The sequence below is a fragment of the Clupea harengus genome, chromosome 8 (assembly GCF_900700415.2).
Source record: "Clupea harengus chromosome 8, Ch_v2.0.2, whole genome shotgun sequence".
Taxonomy (NCBI): Eukaryota; Metazoa; Chordata; class Actinopteri; order Clupeiformes; family Clupeidae; genus Clupea; species Clupea harengus.
This window is the reverse complement of record NC_045159.1, coordinates 24,713,854-24,725,878: the sequence shown is the minus strand read 5'-3', so window position 1 is coordinate 24,725,878 and position 12,025 is coordinate 24,713,854. Positions and strand designations below refer to the sequence as shown.

At 42.1% G+C, this 12,025-nt stretch overlaps 2 protein-coding genes across 6 annotated transcripts; both read left to right on the top strand.

The window, feature by feature from the left end:
- The first annotated feature begins 537 nt into the window (after positions 1–537).
- LOC105906634 (histone H4 transcription factor) lies at positions 538–7,307 on the top strand. Of its 3 annotated transcripts, none has more exons than XM_031572449.2 (11): positions 538–662; positions 1,036–1,187; positions 1,267–1,481; positions 1,592–1,818; positions 2,816–2,927; positions 3,031–3,183; positions 3,856–3,933; positions 4,331–4,451; positions 4,547–4,685; positions 4,904–5,028; positions 5,197–7,307. In XM_031572449.2, the coding sequence occupies exons 3-11, from the start codon at positions 1,316–1,318 to the stop codon at positions 5,573–5,575; spliced, it is 1,500 nt and encodes a 499-aa protein (XP_031428309.1). In that variant the 5' UTR covers positions 538–662; positions 1,036–1,187; positions 1,267–1,315; the 3' UTR covers positions 5,576–7,307. The 3 variants fall into 3 exon arrangements, with proteins under 3 accessions (XP_031428309.1, XP_012690272.1, XP_031428310.1); XM_012834818.3 differs by having other exon boundaries at positions 539–662; positions 1,314–1,481; positions 5,197–7,306; XM_031572450.2 differs by lacking the exons at positions 538–662; positions 1,036–1,187 and having other exon boundaries at positions 1,391–1,481; positions 1,720–1,818.
- Positions 7,308–7,484: 177 nt separating this feature from the next.
- Positions 7,485–11,324, top strand: si:ch211-117m20.4 (CUB and sushi domain-containing protein 1). 3 transcript variants are annotated; one of them, XM_031571247.1, is made up of 6 exons: positions 7,485–7,714; positions 7,988–8,107; positions 8,479–8,634; positions 8,946–9,113; positions 10,861–11,061; positions 11,282–11,324. In XM_031571247.1, the coding sequence occupies exons 2-6, from the start codon at positions 8,008–8,010 to the stop codon at positions 11,293–11,295; spliced, it is 639 nt and encodes a 212-aa protein (XP_031427107.1). In that variant the 5' UTR covers positions 7,485–7,714; positions 7,988–8,007; the 3' UTR covers positions 11,296–11,324. The 3 variants fall into 3 exon arrangements, with proteins under 3 accessions (XP_031427107.1, XP_031427106.1, XP_031427105.1); XM_031571246.1 differs by having other exon boundaries at positions 7,924–8,107; XM_031571245.1 differs by lacking the exon at positions 7,485–7,714 and having other exon boundaries at positions 7,735–8,107.
- The last annotated feature ends 701 nt before the right edge of the window (positions 11,325–12,025 follow it).

The following is a 12,025-nucleotide window of genomic DNA, read 5'->3' as shown; positions in this document are numbered from 1 at the left end:
CCACCACAGGCAAAGAAACTCACAAACCAGACACTAACATTACAATAGAAGTCTCTTTCAACATCACTTATTTTCCCTACATCTGTAGACAATGTTGATTTTTTTATTGAAAGGACTTTCATACCGTTATGTAGGTTATGAGAGGTCGTGTAGGCCTTATTTTACCTCTCACAAATACATACTCACATAAACATTAGGTTGTTATGGTATTGTAGTGGAAATTATTAGAATTATTTTTTTTCAACAGGGTTAGCTTATAAGCTAATTTTCATATTGGATCCGAGTGTGTCTGATCTATATAGTGCTAGGTGTCACAAAGTGTTTCTGAATTAATAAGAACGATTTTATTTGGCGAAAAAAGTCCAACTCGTAGACATAAGTCTAGGTCTGTAGTCAAAAGATATCTGTCCCAAGCATAGACCGGAAGGAATCACTTTTCCCTGCCATTCTAGACTGTTTGTCAATGCCAAAGTCACGTCTGGCCCCGCGAGAATTCGGGAAGGCATTTCACTTGACAGGATCAGAAAACGCAATATATAAACTATGTTTGTCCTTAGCAGGGCACTGTAGTCTGTAGATGGTGGTTTACGACAGTTTTTTTACGATCAGGAAAACAAACCTGAAGCCTGCACCTAAACAAGTTGAAATAATGCTGAGAAAAGGTAACATTGCAAAGTCAGGGTTCATATCAAGATGTTAGCATGAACGATGTGACTGATGGCAGCAATAAAGTTGATAGTTAGTAAATTGTCTTCTATTTCGACACATTTCTGATAGTACGACTTCTACATGCTTTAGTTATGATGAGCTGTTGAGTGTTTTTTTTTCTCCAGTTATTTCAAGGGAATATAGCATAGCTAAATGTACACATGCAGTGAAAACGACCCATAGGCTTCGAACACTAACTGTATAATAATCGTTAGCTCTTGTTACTGTGTATCTGGACATCGCAAAGTTTGCCCTAACCTAACCTGAAGGGAACATATATCAGGTAATCCTTTCCCTGCTTTATTATCGATTTTTATTTCACTTCAGCTACATCCTGTGGGTTAACGTGACGACGAATTAAGAGCAGCATAGTACAATGGTGGGGCAGGACACACTGAAGACTCATAGCTAATGTTACTGACTTCGAGATCTCTCCCAGGAGTCGCCCACTACGTGTAAGCAAATTTACACGGACCCAGGTGAGGTGTCATTTGAGTGTGCCTAATATGACGTGATGCAAGTCTCCGCCAGATGTAGCTAATGTTTACATTGCTGCAGCATGCTGTAGCTGCACCTACTTCCATGTTTTTTCATCTTCGTTCCAGTCATGGCCCCTTCCAACAAACGCTCCCGCAGAGAGGACTCTTCTTTGTTGCTCACGTGTGAGTGGGGATCCTGCAAAGAGACGTTCACTCAAATGCAGGAGTTTTGCAAACACGCGGAGAAACACCACACTCTGTCAACGGAGGACATGGACACTGACGACGATGTGGGTAAGCAAAAATGGATACTCCCCCCTCCAATGAGTATGAGTCCAGTGTCATTGGCATTTTAGACAATGGATTTGGTTTCTTCCTAATGTATGTGTGTGTGTTTAATACAGATGAGCATGTGTGTCAGTGGAGGGACTGTGGCTTCTGTTCAGTAGAGAGTGTGGCAGAGTTACAGAGACATTTGTTCTTCCACTGCTACCACACCAAGCTGAAGCAGTGGGGACTTAATATCCTTCAGGCTCACCCTGACATGGGCACCTGTTCTGTGGGCCTTCACAACCGCAACATAATACCCGAGATCACTGACAACTTCATTTGCCTCTGGGAGCACTGTGAGGTGAGCTTGTAGGATTTTGTCCTTTTTCCAATAGGGAACAAATTGGGATTTGTACAGTTGAAGTGTACACGAGTGACAGTGATGGACTAAAGGCCCAAAAAGCGACAAAGCGAAATCCCAGAGTGGTGACTTTACAAAACCCTTACGTTGTGGTATGGGCAGGTAAAAGCGATGATGATATGGTCCCAACTTTATCCAATCACGTTTCATTCTCTGTGAAGCTTCAGTCTGAGATCCGCCCTTCAAAGCCTCCAGTGGCAATGAATAGAAAACTCTTTGATTATTAGACACATCATGGTTATCAGCCAGTTTGCTCTATTTCTACGAGGAGGACATTATCTATCCGAAACAGCAGCGGACAAAGCCTTTTCTGGGGTTGTTTGATATAAAGTGACACTAAATGCTAGCAACCTTAAGCAGGGTAAGTTCACTTGACTGGGGAAATTCTGTTCGCTCAAACCACGTTTTATTGATAAATAATGTATCTCATCTCATAGTGCCATTGCTTTGATAATAATTGTAGGCTATAGCTTGCAGCATAGGTACAAGAAATGTGATTTTTACATTTGTAGCCTGTGAAACATAGCTGCTCTGTGCCCTCTGGTGGACAAACTATGCAATGATAACACTAGAAATTCAGTTGAAGGAATCACTCTTTGGCCTTCCCTTTAGCCTCCAGTGAAAATGGAAAGAAATCTATCCTGAATTAATAAACATATTTTTTTTTACAATGACATATAACCAGCATATAACTGTAAAATCTCAGCATTGCTAGTCATAGAAACCAGTGCTGAGCCTGGAGCGCAGCTGTGATCAATGACAGGCCTATCTGTAGGTTACTAGCCTACATTGTGTTATGTTTACGATACAGTATGTGACAGTTTTTAAATAAAAAGTAAAAGATAAATCAATGACAAAGACGATTCCCATTATTATGAAACTCTGTAGGCTTTGTGTGGTGCCCCTACACTCAATGTTGCATACTCCCTGTTTGCAGGCCTCTATGGACAATCCCGAGTGGTTCTATCGCCATGTGGAGAACCATGCCCTGTCCCTGGACATGAAATCCAACGGAAAGGAAGAGAATGTTCTCTGCTGTGGCTGGAAAGGTTAGCAATGTATACAGCACACGACAAATGGATTCTTACAATATGGCAACTACCAAATCCGAACTGTTGTCAATCCGATGGCTCTGGGTCTTTTTTTTGTCAGATTGTGAGGCCACCTTCAAGGGCCGCTTTAAGTTGCGAGAGCACCTGCGGAGCCACACCCAAGAGAAGATAGTCGCCTGTCCAACCTGCGGGGGGATGTTCGCTAACAACACCAAGTTCTTTGACCACATTCGGCGGCAAACAACCATTGAAGGTATGGGTGGACATTATGGCCAGTGGATAGCCATCAGTCACAGGGCTGGGGCGAACATATAGGCAAACTAGGCAGCAGGGAGCAGCAGATCAGCAGGGGTGGCAAAGTGAGAGTGTAAAGAATCTGGACAAACATTGCTCATCCTAATTGAGTAATCTAAATATCATATGCCCCTGTCCACAAGCAGACCTCCTGTGTCTTTTTGAAGTACGGACCAGTAATGGGGGTATTATTGTAGCAGACTTATTTTCAGATGTGTGTGTGGAGAGTTGTGTTATTGTATATTAATCCGTGTGCGTGTAATCAGATTTGTGAATGTGTAAAATAATCTCTAAATGCGTACTGAGATTTGCAAGTGTATTGAGATTTGTAAATGTGTAGATAAATCGGTAAATGCGTACATAGATATTAATGGCTGAAAAGAATTCTGCTCCAAGAGCTGGAAATAAAGACATCAGTTACAACTCAATTCAAACTCAACTCAATTTGTATGGGCAAGGTTTTGTTTACCCTAAGCTGAGGTATGGCAAGCTGATGTGGCCATCACTCTTCTCAGGTATATAAAAAAAGGGAGTGAAAGGCAGCACTGTAATAGAGTGTTATTTAACCACGCCTGCTTCCTGCATAAGTACATTTATTTATCCTAAATTACCTCTATATGCTCCCTTATAGGCCAAAGATTCCAGTGTTCCCATTGTTCCAAGCGCTTTGCTACTGAGAGACTTCTCCGAGACCACATGAGAAACCATGGTGAGATCTGAGTTAGTCTGTGAATCAAATTACATTAACTTTCATTAGTGATGTGCGGAGGAACTACCCAAGTAAACACTTTGTTGCATTCTTCTCTTGTTGCATAATTTCTATACTGAAAAATATTTAACAGGTATTTGCTTTAACAAGTTCACCACCGGTCACTAATGAAAACCAATGACTATTATAATTCACATTTTTCAACTTATAAATCAGGTATTACCTGAAACATTATAGCTAATGAAAACCACGACCAGAGGCTGTAGCAATGCTAAATGACTAAATGTAAATGTAAATGTAAATATAATGAATGGAAATGTTTTGGTTTGTGATTTGGGACTAGCTAAACTAGTGTTCAAATTGCAGGTGGTAATTGCTAATGTTTTTGACCTCTCAGTGAACCATTACAAATGTCCCCTGTGCGACATGACCTGTCCCTCACCGTCCTCACTCCGAAACCATATCAAGTTCCGCCACAGCAACGAGAAACCCTACAGCTGTGACTATTGCGAGTACAGGTCAGCCCGGTGTAGCGATCAGTATTACCAGAAAATGTCTGCCAGAGCATGGCTTTAATCTTCTCTTTGGCTTTGTGCACTGTGATCACGTCCAGCTGTAAGAACCTGATCGACCTACGGAAACACTTTGATACGCACAGCAGTGAGCCGGCCTACCACTGTGACTTTGAGGACTGTGACTACACCACCCGCTCCATGCAGTCCATCAAGTCCCACTACAAACGGGTGCACGAGGTGAGACACGTCATATTGCATTCTGGGTTCATAGTGTGCATTTACATCAGGCCTAGATTTACAACATTACACAGCTCAGTTGTTGTATATTGCTTTCTCCAAACTGGCATGAAGCAAATTTTGGAAATAAATGTCATTTAGGAAAGACTGGCATTTTGTTAACCCAAATCAGCCTCGCCGAAGCTAAGTTCATTTCTGCAACGTCTGGTCTTCTGTAGGGTGATGTTGCTCCACGCTACAAGTGTCATGTGTGTGAGCAGTGCTTCACGAGAGGCAACAACCTCACTGCCCACCTGCGCAAGAAGCACCAGTTCAAATGGCCATCAGGACACCCCAGATTCAGGTTCTGGTTCTGATTCTGATTTACGTTAGACATATTAGAGTATTATTGGTTACAATCTGTTTCTTCAAACTATTTATTGAAAGCAACAGAATTCTATGTTTTGTGGTGTTGTCTTCTCCTGTCACTACGGTCAGGGTGAAATATCAGTTTTTCTTGCTCGCCTCAAAGGTACAAGGAGCACGAAGATGGCTTCATGCGACTGCAGCTGATCCGCTACGAGAGCGTGGAGCTAACGGAGCAGCTGATGAGGGAGAGGCAGACGGACGGGGACAGCCCTGAGCAGCCCACCCAGGGCGAGGGCCTCCAGCCGGGGCAGGAGGGTGACGGGGGTGGGCTGCAGTCCTCCACGGGGGGAGCCGATATCTCCGAGGGTCAGGAAGGGGATGGGGACTGCGGGGCAGAGGGGAGGGTGAGGCCAGAGGAAGGGGAGAACGTGCTCCTGGTCATGCTGAAGGGGAGCTCTCCAGAGGCCCAGGCGGCGGAGGAGGACACGGTTATGAGGCGGTTACAGGACACGGCACAGCAGTTGGGGATGGAGGTGGTGTGAGATGGTGGAGGCTGGGACCAGGATCACAGCCGCCTGACGTCCGCAGATCCAGCATTTGAACTGTGTTCATTGTAATCTGGGATTTCTCTAGATGGATTCCTCTCTGTAGTGGCGAACTTGATACATATCTGTTGAAAGCGATTGGATCAATCACTTGCTATAGGTTACCGATATGCTGGCCAGAACTGCAGAAACTGAGTTCAAATTTAGGTTTGGCAGTGCCAAGCGAGGTCCACTGTTCCAAGGCAATGAACAGGCTCAATGAAGTTCATGGAAAGCATCAACTCTTCACCTCTCTTCATTGTAGAGATGGTTTACATTATCAGAATCAGAATTTGGAATGTCCAACTGCTTCTCTTTCTTTTTTGGTGAAAGGTGCTTGACTTACTTGATTGAAGAAATTCTGCCCCCATGGAAGTGCAGGTCTTCTAGAAAAACGAACGACTCCATTAGGGGACAGTGTCTGAAGGTCTGTTCCACAGCAGCCCAGTTACCTCTTAGTTTCCACACAGAGCCTTCCTCTGCCTCACCCAGAAGAATACTTATTGATGGACTGAAGATGCATTGATGTTCCTCTTTATTGTTCTAAGTTTTTCATTTGCTGTTTTCCTGCTGTTTTCCTCTAAGGGACCATTATAAGCCAGCAGTGTTCTCTAAGCACTTGATTAGTATGGGTATGATGTGTAAATATAATTAAACGAATCGCACTTATACGAGAGAATAGATGATTTGCAGTGCACAGGTTTGAAGAAAGATGAGCTTGAGGTGACCCATTTGTACCCAGTTTTTTTTTTGGCTGTTTGTTTTAGAAATGCTTCAACACTTTTTCATTGAATTTTCCCCAGTCAAAAGTGGAAGATGGAAGGACTCCCCAACTAATTTATGCTAATTACTCCAAAGAGGAGGAGTTATAATGTGAAAATGGCGTTTCAGTTTAAAAATCAGTTTATGTCCACTATATCATATACATTTGACATGTCAATGTCATGTGAAGGTATTTGTCGATTTATTTATTTTGTGATAAAGGAACCAATAGAGGGATGCTGTGTTTCTTTTCTGAGAAAACCACAACAGCCTCAGAGGAGATGGAGTTCTTTTTTTAATAAACTCTATCTTGAACTTACTGTGATCGTCCTGTTTCACTTCATTTCATAGAAGAGTCCTCCAGGTCATCATTAGTGTCGGGTGGATTGGCATGGCGGTAAGAGTGATTTGGCATTCGAGAGCGAGGGAATGAAAGACCAAGTGGGGGAGCTTAAACACTCGCACTAATCCAATCGATGATCTGTCCCGCTAAATTAACACAGTGGCAACTCTGCCCCCAGGTCTTGTATTGGACTATAGTCTGAGGATGTACTGAATCATTTAGCATAAAAGACTAGCCGTCAGAACTGCCTGAAATTCAAAGAGCATTCCTTGATCTTCTTAATACATTTTTTTATGTTCTTTTAATTTTTCTGCTCTATAGTCCTTCCTATAGTTCTCATGATGAACTTTTTGAAGTTGAAGTATCAAAATAATCACTGGAGACTCGAGAATTCTGTTTTGCTGTCTTGTCTGTGTTAGGGCATTTTTTCACCCTTTACCAGGACTTTATTAACCTCAGAATTAAGACTCACACACAACCAAGAATATAATAAATAACAAACTTTTACTCTGGCAAAGAGGAGTGCATTGGTTTCAGACCGCTGTTCCCACATACACTGACTTTCTGGTAAAATGTCTAACCCTTTATGGAAAGAAAATGTTCACAGAAATCAAACAGGAAAACACTCCCATCTTGTACCATCTCGTCCTTGGTTCCCAGAGATAAGAATGTTTACCTAAGACCCCCAAAACCCAGACTTTAACGCAACAGTCCAGAATGAGTTCACATAAACACATGGTCTCGTAATTCAGTCCTACCCTAAACATCAAATGACAGGTCTGAGTTTAACATCTCTCACAAACTCAGAATTCCTCTCATCAGAACAAAGGAAACATCTTAGTCTTCCATTTACCAAACTAATGTCAAACTAAAACACATATCATGATAATAATTATATAAGCATATTTCTTTCACAGTCTGTCAGTCGCATGCCGTTTGTGCTGGTGGTGTTATCGCTGTTGGAAAGGATTAGTCAACCCTTGGAGCTTAGCGTAAGTAGCCCTCTCTCAGTGTCGGAAAGATCATTCCCACAAATCCCAAGCAGGGAATTCCTGAGGAACATAAACACCTTCAATCACCTCATCAACAGTTTTTGGCATGTGATTTGGTGACCTCAACACGGATTTTTAAACTAATTTTTAATTCATACCGTTTTGACAATCTTATTGTTCTGAGAGCATGTTTCACCACACTTGATTAGGGTGGAGAACAGCAGAGACATGCACTGGGATAGAAAGTTGACGAGTAAGGTTGTCCTCTCGCAGTGACTCGAAGATCGAGCACGATGAGGCTGGCTGCACTGGTACTCTTGCTCCTGGGGTCTTCAAATGGGGTGGTGACCCAGGTGTCCCTTCAAGAAGCAGAGGAGGAAGATCAAGGCAGTGGTAAGATTTGTAATTTGTAGATTTTTTTAACCACGCAGCTGTCTATGTAGTCTAAAGGCAATAATGATATCTCTCAGTGAGCCCAATGCACCTGTATCCCACAGGTCTATAAAGCAACATGCATATTATATTATATTTTAAGCACCTTGAGATTTCTTTGTATTTTAAAGTGTGCTATACAAATAAAATCCACTATTATTATTATTATTATATTTGTTACCATGGCCAATCAACTGAAATGTATTTGATATGTATTCAAAGCCTCTGTATAACAGAATTTTAATGTGAAATTATATGAGTTATATTATAATTAGGAAGTGTGTTTGGCTTTGCATGGTTGGAAGCATGTCTAATGTGCCTAATGTGTTCAGGCGTGGAGTCGGATCCAGAGGTTCTGGCTGATATCTACTGGTCAGGGACTGCTCCTGTGTGTGTCGGAGGATGTAAGGGGAGACACCGTGAGCTGAAGAAGGATCGCTGTGGCAACTCCGACTGCTGCTGGTTTGGATATAAATCCTTGTGTCGAGGTACAACTGTGTGTAACCCTTACTTATGGATTTTGTCTGTGCTACAGTTTTGCATGATGATCTTAGCACATAACCATAGAATACAAACTCCATTCCCAGTTTGTATATTAGCTCATTGGAATGTTTACTCTTATTTTAAGTTTTTCATATTTGTAAGCGGATAAGGTGCCAGATTGGCGTAACCAACAAGTGCATATGATATATATTCAGAACATCTATATTTCTTAAGCCCAACTACACAATGTGACCTACCCCTGTTCCTCATTCCACTTCCTGATCCTGCCCCTGGTGTCCTGTGTCCTGCTATGCAGTGAACTGTGGGCAGCCTGATGTGGATGTGAATGGAGTTGTCTATGGGAATGACTGGTGGGTCGACTCAGTGGTGCGCTATGCCTGCCGACCTGGCTTCATGCTCATCGGTGACCCCGCGAGAGCGTGCCAGTCGAATGGGAGGTGGACGGCCAAACCTTCCTGCCTCAGTAAGCCAAACATCTAAGGACTATGCGCATGAACTTCATGCCCACAGAATAAATAGGAGGATAGAAATACATGTGATTTCCACAATAAAGATTTGAGACGTATTTGAGATATAATGGTGTGTGTGATTGTAACACATTTGTCCTTAAGCGTTTTTCTTTTTGTCATCCAGTTTGAATATCTCACTTTTTTCATTACCCTTTACACTTCCTTGTTTTTCGGTTTAAGTTTGCCTTTATTATCGTTGAATATTAGGTATGTATACAGCTGAAGTGAGTACACCCATGTGCAGTATCACTTAAATGTCAAGTGATTCAAAACTGTATAATCTTTCAGTGATTGCATTATTTCTAAGTTGAACAGTAGGATATTTGCTCTTATGTAAATTTAAAATGGTACAAACAAACATGCTGGACCCTATCTGAGCCGAACAGCTCTTTGGCACAGAAACTTTGATAAATTAGTTTGGCTCAGATGTGGTTTGGCGTGAACCCGGCCCGGACTACCACACTGAATGCATGAAGCACGGAGGTGCGAGTGTGGTGATATGGGGCTGCATGAGTGCAAAAGGTGTTGGGGGGTCGACATTTACATTTACATTTAGTCATTTAGTAGACAAGTCTGCTAGCAGACTAGTACTGAACTTGCACTTACAGCAGTTACATTCCTGCACTTCTTTTTTCTATTTCTTATGTAAAGTAGTATTTATTGTTACACTAGGTCTCTATTGCTCATAGCTTGACTGTTCTCTCCCTTGTACGTCGCTTTGGACAAAAGCGTCTGCTAAATGTCTAAATGGAAATGGAAATGTAAGCAGACGCTTTTATCCAAAGCAACGTACAAAGGCAAATTGTTAATAATCAATGACATTTATAGATAGCACCATGAATGCCTCTGGATATGCCTGACAAGGTGAATCCCAGTCTGGGGCAGGGGCAAGCTGGGCAGAAGATGAATATTCCAGCATGATCATGATCGAAAGCAACTGCCATAATCACGCAAGTGTTTCAAAAGAAAAAAAAAACTATGCCCTGACCAAGTATGTTGCCTGACTGGAATCCAAAAGAACTTTGGGGTATTTTAAAGAGAAAGCTAGAGCAACACAGCCCCTCTGGTAAAGAGACAGAACATATGTCCAGAAATGGGTGCAACACAGGTATCCTCCATGCCGAGGAGGACTGAGTCCCTCATCAGAAATAAAGGTGGACATGCAAAGTATTAAAAAATGTACATTTTTGAATCTCAGTAATGAAAGCTGTACTGACTTTTGTTCTATTGAGTTCCTACTGTGGGGGCCTTTGTTTTTAATGTCGTAAATACAAACTGTTAGTTTTTAATTTTACATAAGAGGAAATACCCTCTAGTAATGCAGTTGCAGTAATGTAAGGTGATACAATTCTGAGTAATTTGATATTTATGTGATATTGCGCAGGGGTGTACTCACTTTTGTTGTATACTGTATTTTTGCTTCTGTGACATTTGAAACAATAAGTTGAAACAAGTCTAACTCTTATGGTATCCTTAGGTATCCTTATGCCAATTAAACAAATCCCACCCACCCCACCAAATATCACATTACCTGGAACTGCATGATATGTAGTACACTAATGTAGTGTACATATGAAGCTACTGGCACTTGTGCATCACTTGAAGTTAATGGAGCAACTCTATAGCTCCAGTGGCTCTGCTGCCATTACTTTCTTTGTCATTACGTTCCTGTCTGTCTCTCTGTTCATGTCCTTCTCTCAGGGGTTTGTAGGCAAGGGCGTGTGGAAATAAGTGAGCGGGACCTCGATGGGACCTGCTCCTCCTCCTGCTCCACCAAGTCCTATGAGGGTGAGCCCAAGAGGGGCTGCAGCCGAATCACCGACTGCAAGAAGAAGGAGTCGGGCTGGAAGCGCTGGTTCACTCGCTGTGACACCTGCCAGTGTGACTGCTACGTCCCCTGTGGTGAGTGCTATGTCCTCTCTGACTGGGGGCCTCACAGACAGAAATATCCAGTGGCTAGCTGCCTGCCTCCTGGAGATACGGTCATTATTTTAATCATTGAAGTTGATTGTTAATTCTTTAGGTGACAAATAGATCACAGGCCTTAATATTCCTGTAGATATTTAAGATACATTGCATTTTGTGAACTCATACCCTCTGAAATATTTTTCACTTCTTTTAGCAACTGCGGGATAGAGGATGGACCATTGAAACCATCTTGAAAACCATAAAGATTGACCAACACAGTAAAATGGACAAAGACTGGCATAATGAATGACTAATGCATTTTATTCAACATGATGATGCACTGGTATATATTCCCATTATGCTGCATGAATGGAAACTCTGGACTTTAAGAAATCACTGTTGCACATGAGAACCTCTTCCTGGTGCTACTCTGTTATCATGGGGTTTGTACAAATGTCTATGTGATATGGTAACTGGGAATTCTACAAATCTCCCATTCAACTTCAGGGCATCTAAACAGATCATTCATTTTTAGAACTACGGAAGATGAAGCCAAATTCCTCGCTGTGTGATGTCTACCGTAGGCATGATCCGTGAGGAATAGGAACAACAAGTCCAGCGAGACTTCCGTGAGACTGAGAGCTCTCAATTTGCTCAGGGTTTCTGTGTGGATTAAAGACCGCTAATCTGAAACCTTAATCTTGTTACCCCCCTGCACTCACTGGCTGCGAGTGAGGCTGTTGTGTACAGGGGGAGATGGTCAATGTGGAGGAAATATTACTAGGTGTTTGCAGGTTGGGTTGGATAGACCTAGACAATAATTTGTGTCATAATGATTTCTGGTGCTGTTTACTCCAATTTGTGATTACCAGGTGGTGAATTTAAGGATGATGTGTTCATTTGCCTTTGGAATGTAACATCCAACACCTGCAAAAATTAAAGAAACATGTTATGATTT